Below are 15,467 nucleotides of genomic sequence, written 5' to 3'. Positions count from 1 at the left end.
AATGATGACAGCTGTGGATCATGATTATCCTGTGATTTGATGACTGTTTAAATGTGAGATGTAGTTTCATATTCAGAATAGGCAGTGTAAAAGAAACATTTAGTGAGTTCAGCTAGTTTTTAAGATTAAATAGGTTCTGGCAGTTGGCTTTTAATGCAGCGCTAGCTTGTTATCTTTGTTTTGCAAAGAATAGTACTTATTGCAAGTTTTCTTAAACACTCTGTTTAGCTTTACTATCTAAAATGAAAGGCCACAGTTATTCCAGGTTGGCAAAAACTTTGTGCAAACTATATCTTATTTATGTTAATTAATAGTTTGCACATTTTGGACATGAAGGCATTAAATATAGCATGAAGGGTTTTGCATTGTTTCGTGTGCTTGTTTGTAGCTGTAGAGGTCTTGTTGCTTGGTTTGTTTTGGTGGGTTTTTTTTCTTGTTTACTGTTGTTTACTGTTGTTTATCCTTGTCTTGCCTGGAGGGTGGTGTGTCATGAAGATTCAACCAAGCAGGCCTCACTTGAACATACTTCTTGCTTAACAATTCCACGCTTTGATATAATGTGCTGTTATGGAGACAGTCAGAGAGCTCCCTTGTTACAGTGTCTCCAGGTGCAGCAAAAGACATCAAATAATGAATTTGAAGTAAAAAAAAAATTGTATGGGTTTTCTAGCAGAAACTGTCAACAGGCTCTTGATTGAGAGCTTGGCATTATGTCAAGTGAATAAATCATGAGCACATCGTCTCAGTGGGCGCTTGCGTGAGCTACCGCTACTTGCAAAAAATCTGGTAGATTTCTTTAGTTTCGGACAAAGAAATGTGCCAGTGAGAAAGTAAATGGAATGCAGCAATTAATTAATCACCAAGTTTGATTACAAGGGGCGTTCATAAAGTTCGTACTATTGGTACCATAAATTTGGAGCATTCATACACGATAGGCATCAAAATTACCGCATATCCCTCTAGCTTTAGCAAAATGTAAAAACTGTCAGTGATCTGCTTTCTGCGTTCCGAGAGACACAAGTCCAAAGAGATTCATGCCGAACTGTTGGTGCTGTATGGTGACGGTCACCATACACCGCCACCATACATTGACCGCCGCCAACTTAGCTTGAATTTCTCTTTAGACTTGTTAAATGCAGTAAGCAGATTACTGCTCGGGCTTCAAAAACTGACAGTTGATCTGGTTGGTAGGGATTGATACTTGTAAATGTACAGCACGCACGTGCATAAAGGCAGAAGACACAGATAGCAGCAATGTCATTTGGATCTTCTTGCATTTTTGTGTGTCCTTCATGCTGTACATTTAAAAATATGTTTTTGTCAAGACTACGACCCTGCTAAACATCATGCAGATATATAGATAGCTGTGATGTACAGTGGCAGCAGAAACTGATTAGCACAAGTGGGCGGCAATCGAAACAGTGAAATTGTGATATGTGGCACTGCTGCTCACGGCAAGCTACAAGCAGGAGTGCCGGGCCATTCTTGTTGCTCACACTTGAGTGTAATTCAGTAGAAGTTGCATCATGGAAGAGCAGTAAATGACTAGCCAGCACACAAGGCTAGATGGAAAGATTGTGATACAATATCAACTCATGATCCTTCAAACACTGTTGTAGATAACTGATGACTTTCCTCGCACTGCAACCATGAAAGAGCTAGCACCCTCACTACCCTATTTCTGCATAGCAGCACTGCTTATCACAATTTCACTGCTGCAGGTGTTGGTCACTTGTGCGAATCTGTTTTTGTTGACGCTGTTCGTTGCAGGAAAGGAGGTCAATGCTTTCCTACTGTCATAAAGACGTGGTTCACGCTCGCACCTGCCTGATAGAACGATACAGACATCGATAGTTTTCAAGAATGCTTGGAATAAAGCCGCTCAAGTCTGCTCTAGTGAGGCCTGTCTCTGAAATGGGTGTTGGTTGGTGTGTCGTTGTTGCTGTGGCTTATTGTGCCTTGCTTGCTATGCGCTTGTTTCATGTGTCGCTGGCAAATGTGGTGCCCACCTCGCAGCTGCAAGGCAGCACCTGGCAGCGGAGATGCCTAGTGAGTTTGGCTTTTCGTTTTGTTTCTGTTACTTTATGCCGCCCCCCCCCTCCCCATTTTTGCACTCCCGTCTGGTTCGGCCGTTGCATTTTGTCTTGCATGAGGAGACAGCACGTGATTTGACCTTTGCATGCGTGTGTGGCGGCGTCTTGTGGTTTCCAGAGTTGTGGGTTCGATGTAGTGACTGTGAAGGTTAGCGCTTAGTGTGGTGAAAAGGTACCAGCTCATTTTTCCACGATTCAAGATTGATGAATGAATGAATTAGTGATAGTAAATGTCCAGATACTGCGGAATCACATTTGAGAAATGCCTTAGTGTACGCTCTGGATTAACTTTAGCCACCTGGATTTCTCATGGGCATAAATCTAAGTACACTGGTACTTGTGCGTTATTCCCTTGCTGGAGCAGAACCATTGTGGTTATCAGCAGCAGAACAGTTTAGCCACTAAGCCACTGTGTAAGGTATAAGCTACTAGAGCGTGGTTTCCTTCAATCGTATGTACCTTATCGCTGTAACACAAAAGTAGAGGGCAAATGTAGTTACAGAATGCAGGAATGTGCTTAACATGCTTTTCTGCAGAATACCATTTTTGAATGCTTCCACTGATCACTCTGAATTATGGGTTGTTCCATGAAACTTTCACAGAGTCAGCTTACTGAGCATGACTTAAACTTAAGTTTCTCCTCATCAACGATTCGATCTTACTCCAAGTATAAGGGTGCTAGCTGTGGAAAAAACAACCAGGCCCCATAGTAAATTTTGCTTATATGCTGGAAATTGTTACGTGTCCTCTAGGGAGCGTTCTGCCACAAAAATTTTTCAGATCAGCTCATCAATAGCCGAGATATAAATATTTTAGTGCCGCGAACCCATGATTTCAGAAGGCGAGCTCCACTGCCAAGCGAGACACTCTCTCTACTTGCCTTGTCTATATAACCTCCACAAGCGAAATTCCTTCCCTGTGTTCTTCCATACTGGGCCTCGAATATCACGCGACACATACGTCACAGGCCCCGCCTCCATTTTTTTTCTCCTCGCCTTTTTGCGCCGCGGCACACTTCTGCTGACGGCATCGCGCGCGAGCTGTTGTGATTGTGTGATATTGCACAGCACACGATTTTGCGCGCTGTGCACAAGGACACCTGACAGAGCATAATCGCATGCTGGAACACAGTAGATAATGACATAGTTTCGGTGTCTGCACACACGACTGCACAATGCGGGAACAAGCAGCCGAAACAGAAGTACATCTCCCTTGCTGCGGCGCAAAGTAAAACAAAGATGCAGGCATTTGGTTTGTGTGTTTTATTATTTCTCTAAGCTTTAATTCGACCCGCCGTGGTTGCTTAGTGGCTATGGTGTTGGACTGCTAAGCACAATGTTGCGGAATCGAATCTTGGCCACAGCCGCTGCGTTTCGATGGGGGTGAAATGCAAGAACACCGATGTACATATGTTTAGGTGCACGTTAAAGAAACCCAGGCAGTGCAAATTTCCGGAGTCCCCCACTACTGCATGCCTCATAATCAGATCTTGGTTTCGGTGCGTAAAACCCCACAATTAAATTTTTTTTGTAAGCTTTAATTTGTGTATTCAAGCAGGATATTACACAAATAACAGATGTTGCCTTGAATAATTCTCGAAGCCACGTGTTACCACGAGCAACGTCACAGCTGAATACATGTGTACATAGGCGCACTAGCATGTGTATGTCATCCTCTGGCTTGGAGTGCGACGGCCGTGAAGAGAATGGAAAACAGCGTTCGGTTTGAAATTTCAGGTCTTTCCATGGTGTGTAGCGATGTAATACTTTGCAGACACGATCATTATCGTGATTTGATCTGCACTTGTTAGCTCAAAATGGCCAGACCTGGTGAGGGGCCCTTTAAACCATCAAATGACCAAATCCTGAACTTAGACAATTCCGTAAGATGTTCCCTGGTATGCTGGAAGCAGAATTTCATTTCTCTTTCTCAGAGCAAGACTGGATGTACATTATTTGTTGAGGCAGAGGAGAGACTTCATGATCTGCGCTTTAAAAGCCCTTTTTGTAACTATAAAACTAGATTTTCTGCAGGGCAGCTTGCCAAGCTAATGATGGAATTGCTAGTTATGTAGTCAGCACTTACGTTTACAGTTTGTGTGTACTAGGACACAAAAGATATAAACGTTGTTCACATGGTGGAAACCTTGTGCAGCATACAAGCACCAGTACTTTCAATTCACATTGCTTCTTTACTTGAATAAGTGCGACCATTAGTTCAGCACATGTGCATTGCAGAGAAGAGCACTTGCAAATTTGGAAAAGCGTTTCTTGCCCACAGTTTAATCAGGAGAGCATGTGTAGTCCAAGGCAAGACAGAAAACTACGATTCACAGCTGACTCGCTGCACTTCATGTGCTGTACTTTAGTGTATCCCACGTCTGTATTGATCCTGTAAGGAAGTGATCTACAAATAGTCAAAATATAGAACTGCCTCTGTCTGCCCTGGCTTTTCTTATGATAATTTCTATTGTCAAGAAACTTGTGTTGTAAGCACCGATTTTCACCTCCTTATTGCTTATTTCAGTGCAATTTTCACATAATGACGGTGACAAGATGTAAACTGAAGGCCACAGAAAGGAAGATAACACGATGTATCCTTGCAATAACAAGTTACTTTAATGATTAAGTCAGGCTAGCTAGCCAAAAAACAACAGCAACAACTTTGACCACAATCACATGGAATAAATGCTCCTCTGCCCTTGTGTGTTGACAGATAATGCCAATGGTGACAGCGACCTCCCCGCACCACCTGTCGTCAAGAAAGTAGCCGTGGGACCACTGCTTCATCGACGTCAACTTGCGGCCATGTACCGTCGTCGCTTCATGCGCAACACCCGGAACTACAAGGGACTCTTCTGTGAGGTGTGGAAGTTTTTTGAGCGGCATCTTAGAACCAGTGCCATTGGTTTGGCACTTCAAACAAAATGCTTATGGTTTATATTATCACATTGTAGGTTGGCGGTGGGGGGCAATGGTGAAGAAGCAAATACTGCCATAAATAAGCTTGAGTTGAGAATCTAGCTCATTATTGGGCCAACTTGTGCCCAGAAAAGCAACACTAAAACCACAGCGAAGGTGGCGAGCACAGTCATCGTTCATGTAGTCTGTACAACACCATTTGTGATTCACATGCACCCTGATCAGTCATGCCTCTTTTGCTGTAGAATCGACAACGTTCAAGAAATTTAAGGTACAGTAAGCAAATCTTGTGCTGAAAAATTTGATTACTGTGATAACTCAGTGAAAAATGGTCACTAACAAATGCTCATTGGGCACTAAAAACACTTCTTTCTGTTGCAGTAGTAGTGATACTAAAAGTAGTGTTGTTAAAAGAATTTCACAGATCTGTGTATGTCTCGGAGCCCATAGAGTCATATGGTGAATTGCTGTTACACCTCCCTTTCTGTGCAGTCTTGTGTAGTCTTGTACACTAGATAAACTGAAAATGTGTTCAATTAATGCTATCAAATGTGGGAATCTATAAAGGTGCAGAGCTCCAGTGTGCTGCAATATGAAACTGCCATTCCTTTACCAGCTTCCTCTGTATCAGTGTCGAAATATTATTTTTTTCAATAATGCTTGTATTGACTGCTTGAAGCATGAAAAACTCACTAAAGAACTTCAACGCAGCAAAAGGCCTGTAATTCAACGTCTTTCCGTCCTGTACACTTCCTTCATAAGCTGCGCATTTGGCCAATCTCAAAGCTGGGAATATTGGTCAGACTTGCATTGAAAACTAAAAAAACATGCGATCAACCTGTAACATATATTTACTGTCAAACTCGTGCAACAGAAGTCATAAGTGAGGAGCCGGGAAGTAGAGCACAGAATATTGATGTAAGCACTGCAGTTATGATTTATTCCAACCAAAACAGGTACTGCATAAAAACATGGCATTAAACAAGATATGCCACCAAAAGAACTGTTATCTGCATGTAAAATTTAATTTAGAATTGGCCCCTGGTATAAAAAGAAGAGCAATCTATACTTGCCTTACTCGTTTTCTTAACATGTTGCATCCCAAAATGTGACAGCAAGCATAAACTGATGGCAAACAAGAGGGCTTGTGAGGCAGTCCAAAATAAAAGTGGAAACTGCATGCAACATATTTTCAATGTATATTCTACACTTCTCAGTATTTGCTCAGTTATCGTAGTCGAAGTGGATACCATAGTATGCTTGGTCATCCGCATGCTTTTTCAAAGATGCCTGGAGCAATTTCGTATGTCCTCCTGTGCTCTCGTCTTGAAAACCAATTCACCCCCTGTTGTTGCCTTGGTCACTGTTCTAGATAATCCTTCCTGCTCTGTTTGTGTTGCTGGCCCTGCTGTTCACGTTACTGATCCCACCGATGTCCGAAGAACCGCCTCTAGAGCTGACACCTTGGGTTTATGGCCCGCCAAACTACGTCTTTTATGGGTGAGGCTGGAGCACATTTGTTTGCACTTGCCAGGGCCCGAAAACTATTGCCATGCACTTAGCAGCCTAACCAGCTTTGGTACTGAACTTTTTACTGCTATAATGACTGTATACACAGCTGTGTTGTGCAAGCTATACTTGTGGCATGTGTTGTCACTGTAGACTATTGTGGTAGCTCCTTGTTAACGATCATTGTCATATCACATTTGAAAAGTGACACGGAATGAATAACTAAACGTGAAGAACGAGCTTGAGTAATGAGCATCACAATTTGGCCCTTCGGTTTTGGAAGTATATTCACCGTGGTGGTTCATTGGCTATGGCATTGTGTTACAGAGCACGAGGTCGCAGTTTTGACTCCTGGCCACCGCTGCAGCACTAGGATGGAGGCAAAATGCTAGAGTGCTTGTATGCTTAAGTGGTCGTTAAAAAACATGCTGTGGTCAAAATCAATCTGGAACCCTCCACCACAATGTCTCTCATAGCTTCAGTATTACTTTTAAACAGTAAAGCCCACAAATTATACGTAAATCAGTAAATAAAAAAGTAAGTCTTTTTTTTTTTCATTGATACAGTGAAATGTATTTCTGAGTGTACGTTATGAACTGTGACAGTAATGTTCTAAGCTCTCTAGCATAAACATACGATTCTATGGTGGTCTCCTTCACTTTGTCAAAATTATGACGAGAATGCTAAAATTGGGTAGTGTCTGATATTGGGATTTGCTTTAGTTCAAATACAGTCTACATACCAAGGCACACACTGTGATGAAGAGGCACACTTAACATATGGATGTTTGTTCCTTCCAGCTCTGAAGACACATCCAGCCCATTGGCAAAAAAGTACACAGATGCCCTCCTGTCTAGAACTGGCCTCGGGGCACGCTGTGTTAAAGGGGAACCCCTGAGGTTGGTATTGCTGTATGTAGTATTGGTGTGGCGGTATGTAGTACAGTAGGCTTTCGTTGATTCGATTCTTGTTAATTTGAATTCTTTGTTAGTTCGATACCGACCCAAGGTCCCGGTCAGCGCCCATGCATTTCTATGGACCCTAACTTTCGCTATTTTGATCCTAATATTGACCTTTGCTGGATAATTCGAACTTTACCAGTCGACGCACATGTGCCCAACCCCTATGGTGATCCCAATAGTGACCCCTTTAGTGGCGCCGTCTGTATCAGCAGAGCTTGGGGTACATCAATTGAGTGTGTTTAATGCATGTCATCTCTTGTCGAAAACGCCTATCTTCGGCCTGCCCTAGGAAGATTTTAAAGCAATAACCGTAGCTCATGTGTCTGCTTACCCTATTTACACGATTCTAATGCACGCCTTTCTTTTTTTCAAGTACATTGGGCTAGAAATTGCCTACTGGTGCAATCAGATACAAAACCAAAACTGCCCTTGTGGCATTTGTATGCTTTACTGTGTAACACATGTGTACTGCGGTGAAGTTTAGGTTAAGACGCTGGGTGCTATTGTTCAACATCTATTAGACTCTTGTCCCTTTTTCTTGCTAAAAATTGGGCGCACATTAGATTTCTGCTTTGTATAGGAGCTTTAATGTCATTTCTACATTTATTTTCTACTTTGGACACAATGAAAATGGGTGCCCATTTGATTAGGGGGCATGTTAGGTTGGGGGGAAATGCTGTCAAGGGAATCGGCAGTGTGTCCGGGCACTTTTTCTGCGTCTTGTTTAATTTGACCCGCCGGATAATTAAATAAATTTCTTTGGTTCCATCAGGGTCAAATGAATGGGACTCTACCATATTGATATTGCTGTGGTGCTTCCTTTACAGAAGGAGGTTCTACAGTATGTTCCACTCTTAAAGGGTACGCTCAGTTCAAACTTAGTCATTGATTTCAGCTGAGATATAAGTGAAGGCATGTAGGTTATACTTGTATGCATAGCTACGTGCCTGACACTTCACAGGTTGCTTCTAATACTTCACTTTTTTGTGATAGACTTGAACAAGTGTTATTTTCAGTAAAATGTGTTGCTGGGCGAGTTGGTGGAATACTAAGAAATGCATATTAGCACTACAGGGAATAGCTCTTTTGTTTACTTTATTACCATTTAGGTGTCCTCTTTAACAGTGGACCATAGTGTACATTTCTGGTAATTTCTCTAAACGAATGAACAGGCCGTATTGATAAATTGTAACATTGCATTTGCACATTGTTAAAATGCAAAATATGCATTATATGTGTTGATGTTCACAGGAAACTTCTATGTAATGATCTATAAAGTCCCAAATAACCCTGTAATTGCCAATGTCCAGCCATGATTGTCTGATATAGGGCCAATCTGGTTCAGCAGTGGACCAACATTAGGTTATCTTCCTATGTCGCTAGGAGTATGTTCATAAACCACTCCAGCCCATTTGCACATTCTTTTAATGGTGACGCAGCTTTACTGCAAAATAGCGCTAGCAGATAAAATGACATCAGTGTTTATTATTGCCCATTCTGTTGCACGTTTTTCACGCAGTGGCCTGGGTTGTGCTGACATGGCGAATGCAAGTGTCTCCGTGCCTGGTGCACCTTACGGCTATGAATCCTTCGAGGGTGGTGGTACTTGCACTTGTGCAAGCGGGGCACAGCAGTGCATGCTCAACGCAGGTGGCCCCACACCGCCTGCTGTCCGCACTGCCACTACCGATGTTCTGCTTAATGTGACCGGCCGTGACGTCTCAGACTGGATTGTTAAAACCTGGAATCCCTACCATAAGACAAGGTATGCTTTTGTGATGGTAACGCATAAGTCTTTACTAGTGCTGTATTTGCATGAATGTAATGCTATCGTACATATAGTCAAAGATTTAGCCAGTACATATATTTATTAGTGTTATTACTCTAGCAATTACTAGGATGAAATACCGAATGACAGCACAGGAGCTAGTTACATCTGGTGATGCTGTTCTCAACCAAACCATATGGGCTTATTGCATTTCTTGATTGTGTGCACTTAACTATAAGTTGGCGTGACGGTTATTGAGGAAAAAGAAATTTTGTCTTACAAAACATTTAAAGTCAGAAAGTGTGGCACAGCTGAAAAATGTTCCAGCATAGTTTGGTTTGAACACAGCATCACTAGATGGCAGCACCTGTGCTGCTGTCTGTATTTTTGTCCACTATTTGCTTGTCTCTTGGTAAATTTGTGTGATGAACACAATGCAAACCATCTTTAGTGTGGCCATATTATGGGCTCTTTAACATAGTCTGATGCACAATCGTGCAGGGCACTCTGCATGTCCATTGGATGTCTGTGCAGCGAAGCCACCTAAATGCACATCTCTGTAGTAGATTTGGCCATTGAAGGTAAACTGAGGGTCATAGATAAGCATTCTTGCTGCAGTTGTCTTCTTTGCACTGTTGTCTCCATTCATTTTTGTTATGCTGAGTTGCACTATTGGCATTTGAAAATTCAAACGTCTCAAAATTAAGAAGTTGCTCTACTGCATGTCTTATTTGCCTAGTGGCTGAAGAAAGTAACTCCGTGCTAATATTTGTGTCAAGTACAGTAGATACGACAAAGCAACTAAACAACTTGACTTACTATCAAGCATGGACTGTGGAAAACAGGAGCTTCATCGCAATGCATAGGTGCATTCAGTTCTGCAAATATTATGTCATTTCAGATTTGGCGGCGTCCAGTTTGGAGTTAAAAATCACCTGACTTCTATCAACATCACCGCTGTTGAGGAAGCTGTTTCTAAACTGGGTGCCCCTGGTGGTCTCAACCTTTCGGCAGCAGTCCTCACCTTGCGTCGTGGCGTTGACAGCTCCAGAGTGCAGGACAATGTCAAGGTTTGTTCTCTGCAACTACTAATGTGAGGTTCTCCTGGTTGCAGTCACGCAATCTTCGTACAACACCACTGGTAGCCTTTTTGAATGCGGAAGAGTGCTTTATAAAAAATGGTATTGCATTGTGCACAGCTGGGACTTCGTATGTTTTATGAGCTCAGGGGTATTGGGACTTGAATGGCATTGCAGCCCCTAAGCTTTTGGATTCAAAAGCTAATGACCCAGCAGAGCTAATACAAAATATGAACAGACTTCAGTGATTTCTCCAGCTCTGAACTCATTCACTGTGACCCCCCATTAAATGTGCCTAGTCTTCACGTTTTTTATTGTCTTACCTGTAAATAGCACCATGGTTAACCTTTTATAGCCTGTCTCTTTTATTTTATCACACTTTTTACTGCCTTCTTTCTTCTTGGGCATTTCCATCCATCATTACCTTCCCCAGACAGAGTAGCATGTAGAAGGTTATGCACTTGTAATCTCTGCTTTTCCTCAAAGACCTTCTCGACTTCTTTCTGTTGAGATTAAAGGTTTCCTACGGGCAGTTGCCCTAAGGTTACTGTCATTTTTGCTCTTAACTTTCAAAAAGAGTGTTACTAATTCAAACCAACTGACTCTTATGAACTGAATCGCAACAGGTGTGGTTCAACAACAAGGGCTGGGTATCCTCGGTGGCTTACATGAATGCCATCAACAACGTAATGCTACGGGCACACCTGCCATCCCAGGCTGATGCCAGCTACTACGGCATGTCGGTCATCAACCATCCGATGAATTTCACTCAAGACCAGCTTCAGGACGAACTACTGTGAGTTACCCACATGTTGTTCGCACTTCAAGTCCTTTTCTCTGAGTGATAGTTGGTAACGGTATCATTGGTTAAGAACCGAACTGATAATGCTAAAGAAACCTACAACTTCACACTCATTTTTTATCTCTTGGATCTGATCTATATGGTTTCACTGGGCTTTACTTCCAGTATTGCATTAGGACAGGAACATGGGTTAGAGAAGAAATGTGGGTTCACAGTGCTTTTATTGGCTAACTTAACGTTATTTTTTTGTAGGGCTCTGTTAGGGCATGTGAATGGATCAAATAGTCGGTGGCCTATAAAGTGATAGTGGACAGACGCTAGGGCTAGTTGAATGTACTTAGTAGCAGCAGAGAATCAAGGGAATGTTCTAGTTATGAAATTTGCTGGTACGGGACAGGCAGCTGTTACAGGACATGAACTGCAGGAGTCAATTGTGATGAGAACTCATATAGCTCATGAAGGAATTTTATCCTTCATTGAATGATAACACACAATATGATGGTAGTCATCGCATTAGGCATAACCGAACCGAGATAAGCTGTCTCAATCCAGCTTAATCAAAGGAGGTATAAAAAAACTTATCAGTTTAGCTTGTTTGCTATCTTCACCGCTTCTTCAGGTGATCAAGTCAACATCAAGCCAAAATAGACCTATTCGTCAGGTGTGTTTGGTGTGAATACGGTCACCTTTGTATCATGAGTGGCCTGTACCTAATTTGTTGGTTATGGTGGATTATGTTTATGAAATCTACCCATGGCTGTAAGGTGTGGTGCTGAGCTTGAAACCACCATGCTGATGCATGGCTGTTCTTCGTGCGCAGGAAGCGAGGTGGCCTGAGCCTGCTCCACGCGACGTGTGTCATCTTTGCCATGTCCTTTGTGCCGGCCAGCTTTGTCATGTTCCTCATCGAAGACCGCACCTCGGGTTCTCAGCACCTGCAGTTTGTGAGCGGCCTCAAGCCGTTCCTCTACTGGATTGGCACCTACACCTGGGATCTGGTAACCACCTGCTCCCTTTTGTGTATATACTTATTAAGGTGAAAGCCTTAGATGGCTCATGGGTCGAAGATTTGACCGTCCGGTGTTGTGGCACCGAAATTCAATGGCACCGAAATTGGGGGTCAAACTCTCAACCTTTGGCGGGAGTCGAACCCCCGACCTTTGGTGTTATTCTGATGTAGGTGTGCACTCAGGCAAAAGTGAAGCACTCTCAAAATTAGAGGTAGCCAGTCAAGTCATATCAAAGAGTTTGATGAAAAAGACAAGCTGAAATATGCTAACAGGCTCCTAGTTGTTATTCCATTTGATTTTTCTGTATTCATGTGCATGTGTATCTTCTAAGCTGACCCACTTTGGTAGCTCAGTGGCTTGGCATCCTCTTACTGAACACAAAGCCACGAGTTCAATATACGACTGCTGTGGCTGCATTCTGATGGGGGTGGGGGGATCCAAAATCCCTCAAGCATGTTGAAGAACCCCAGGTAACCAAAGTAATCCCGAGGCCTCCACTATGGACTTAAACACCAGAGTATGATTTGACTTATCCCTATAGCTGAAAGAAATAAAATGCTTGAAGGGTTTTTCTAAACAACCAGTGTGTTGATCAAGCATTAGTGACAGATAAATGTTCGAAAACTGTGCACTGGAGTCTGGGAATTCAATGTCTATGCTGTTGAATCCTTTCTGAATTACAAACAGATTTGAAACACTGCAGTATGGTGCACTCTTTCTTATGTTACCATGGTCTTTCAACGACTTGCCTTTGCAGTGCAACTACATTGTGCCTGCTGTGTTGTGCATCTTCATCTTCATGGCGTTCAAGGAAGAAGCGTACGTCTCCCACGACAACATTGGTGGGCTGGTCCTTCTTTTGTTGCTTTATGGGTGAGCAAGCATTTAATTTCCCGCTTATGGAGAGGACTTTCTGTATGGTTCGGGTTGCATATTAAGCCTTTTGGTATGTCATTTACACATGAACAAAATGCCCTTATCAAAAGCCCAGGCACTGTCGAAATTCAATTTATATTTTGTAACAAAATGGTCACATGTCACTTTTGTGTGTAACAATCCAAACAATGAAAAGGTTTATAGGAAGCTGGAAACTTGATCAGGGCTGAACAAGGGAAGCCTCAGCTTAGAGCCAGTGTTTTCACAAAATGGCTGGTCTTCATCAGTGCAATAATGTGAAGACAACAATGTCAAGATGTGACATTCCCTGATGAAAAGGGTAGTGTCAGAGTACGTTAGGGTACATCAGGGTCCAACATCAGGGTATGTCAGGATATGTTGTCAGGGCAGCAGCGTCAGGACAGCAATGTCAGGATGTTGTGTTGTTGTTCTGATAAAGACAAGTTCCCTTGTTCACCAGCAAAATCGAGAAAGGAACAATGGGCAACAATGTCAAGTTGTGAACAGTGGCCAAACAAGGGAAGTTTCAGCTTGGAGCCAGTGTCCTGACAAGGGCACTAGTCTTCATCAGGACAATAGTGTCAAAACAACAATGTTTGGACAGCAACATTAGGATGTGACGTTTCTTGACAAAGAGGGTACAATTTCAGAGTATAACGTCTGGATATGTCATCAGATCACCAATGTCAGGAGAAAAACGTCAAGATGTGATGTTGTCGTGACACTGACAAGCTCCCTTATCACCTGTAAAATTGACAAAGAGATAGCCGGCAACAACATCAGTATGTGAATGTTGCCCTGATAAGGGCAAGGTCCCTTGTCAAAACATCATCTTCAGGCTTAGGCTTTTTTTGTTTAACAGCTGTTGATCTCTTTCGTGTGTTACAAGGATTTATGTCTTACACATGGCATACATGTTTCTTTTACTGTACTGACATTTTACAGGTGGTCCAGCATTCCGCTGATGTATCCGTCGTCATTCATCTTCAGCGTGCCTAGCTCTGCGTTCGTCACACTTGCTTGCTGCAATCTTTTTGTTGGCATTGTCAGCACGGTCTCCACGTATGTGTTGGAGCTTTTCGATGACAAGGTACATTGGATTCTTTCCTAGTGTCTCCCTTCTGCTCACAAAATGCTTAACATGTTATAATCAAAATGTACATGTTTACAATGTTATGTGTAAATGTTATGTGTAACAATGCTTTAGTTTGGGCTCGGCATTTTATCAAACACACTGCACTGATGCATGAAAATGGGTGCATACATTTAGATGGCGACAGAAATGAGGTTTCTCAGACTCATTCCATGCAGCAGTTGGTAGCATTGTCACATTTCATTTCACATCCCATTGTGTCAACTGGCTGCTATAGCTGCTTAGCTACTGGTCATCATGCTTTTGTCCAGAAATGGATTGCATTTGCGAGGCCCATGAGCATGCATCTACGTTCCCTTTGTTGGTGTGGTGTACATCACATTCGTATTCTCTAAATTGGTGCTTATTTATTTATTTATTTTGTTAGCCAGTCAATAAGTTAGTTTCTTACTCTATAGGCCACAAGGGCATTACAAAGAGGAGTGGAAATAACTTAATATCAGTGACAGCGATTGTGGAGGTGAAAGTGTCATTGTTGGCAGTGACGGAAGCAGCAAGGTGGTTTCAGTCACTGCTAGCTCTCAGGACAAAAGAATCAAAGTATGCATTAGTGCAACTTGTGTCAATACGAATTTTGAGGCAGTAATTACTGCAGAATGATGTATATGTCAGCTGAAGCAGAAGCTAGTCTTTCAAAATTGGTCTAGGACAGTAATGATTATGGAACAGACAGATATGAACACTTACAGTGCAATTGCAGGATAGGTAAGTCGAGATTAGCCTTCATTGACAAAGCAGTTGCAAATTTGTGGCCTCCAAGTACTTTGGGCTCATACTTTAGCTACTCATACTTTGGCCTTGGTCTTTGGCTCTAGGCTTTGGCTAAATACTTTGACTGCATGCCTTACTGCATACATTGGCCTCAAAGTACTTAGGCTTCATATTACGGCCACATACATTGGCCTATTTTGATTATACTTTTGCCTTGTGCTTTGGCTGCAGATTGTGGCTGCATACCTTGCTGCAAACTTTGACATCAGAGTACTTCGACCCTATACTTTGGACACATACTTTGGCCACATACTTTCCCCTGATACTTCGTCTGCACATTCTTTGATCTTGTTGGCTCCAGGCTGTGGCTGCATACTTTGACTGCATACCTCTGTGTACTTTGACCTCAGAGTACCTACTTAGGCCTTACAATTTGGCTGCATATTTTGGTCTCATACTTTGGCCGCATAGTTTGATAGCATACCTTAGCTGCATACTCTGGCCTCAGAGTACTTCAGCTTCATACTTTGGCCGCATACTTTGGCCTCAGAGTATTTCAGCA

The 15,467-nt window shown here is 42.5% G+C and overlaps 1 protein-coding gene across 2 annotated transcripts in view; it reads left to right on the top strand.

Annotated features, from left to right (window-relative positions):
• Positions 1 to 15,467, top strand: part of LOC135912749 (phospholipid-transporting ATPase ABCA1-like) — a 135,773-nt gene that overhangs the window by 97,819 nt on the left and 22,487 nt on the right. For both annotated transcript variants that reach the window (XM_065445282.1, XM_065445283.1), the window contains 10 exons: positions 2,017 to 2,049; positions 4,809 to 4,957; positions 6,387 to 6,514; positions 7,324 to 7,422; positions 9,005 to 9,250; positions 10,155 to 10,323; positions 10,959 to 11,128; positions 11,955 to 12,132; positions 12,902 to 13,017; positions 13,987 to 14,131. In XM_065445282.1, coding sequence (XP_065301354.1) covers positions 2,017 to 2,049; positions 4,809 to 4,957; positions 6,387 to 6,514; positions 7,324 to 7,422; positions 9,005 to 9,250; positions 10,155 to 10,323; positions 10,959 to 11,128; positions 11,955 to 12,132; positions 12,902 to 13,017; positions 13,987 to 14,131 — 1,433 coding nt within the window. The remainder of the gene's footprint in view (positions 1 to 2,016; positions 2,050 to 4,808; positions 4,958 to 6,386; positions 6,515 to 7,323; positions 7,423 to 9,004; positions 9,251 to 10,154; positions 10,324 to 10,958; positions 11,129 to 11,954; positions 12,133 to 12,901; positions 13,018 to 13,986; positions 14,132 to 15,467) is intronic.

The sequence above is a fragment of the Dermacentor albipictus genome, chromosome 9 (assembly GCF_038994185.2).
Source record: "Dermacentor albipictus isolate Rhodes 1998 colony chromosome 9, USDA_Dalb.pri_finalv2, whole genome shotgun sequence".
NCBI lineage: Eukaryota > Metazoa > Arthropoda > Arachnida > Ixodida > Ixodidae > Dermacentor > Dermacentor albipictus.
This window is presented reverse-complemented; position numbering and strand designations above follow the sequence as displayed.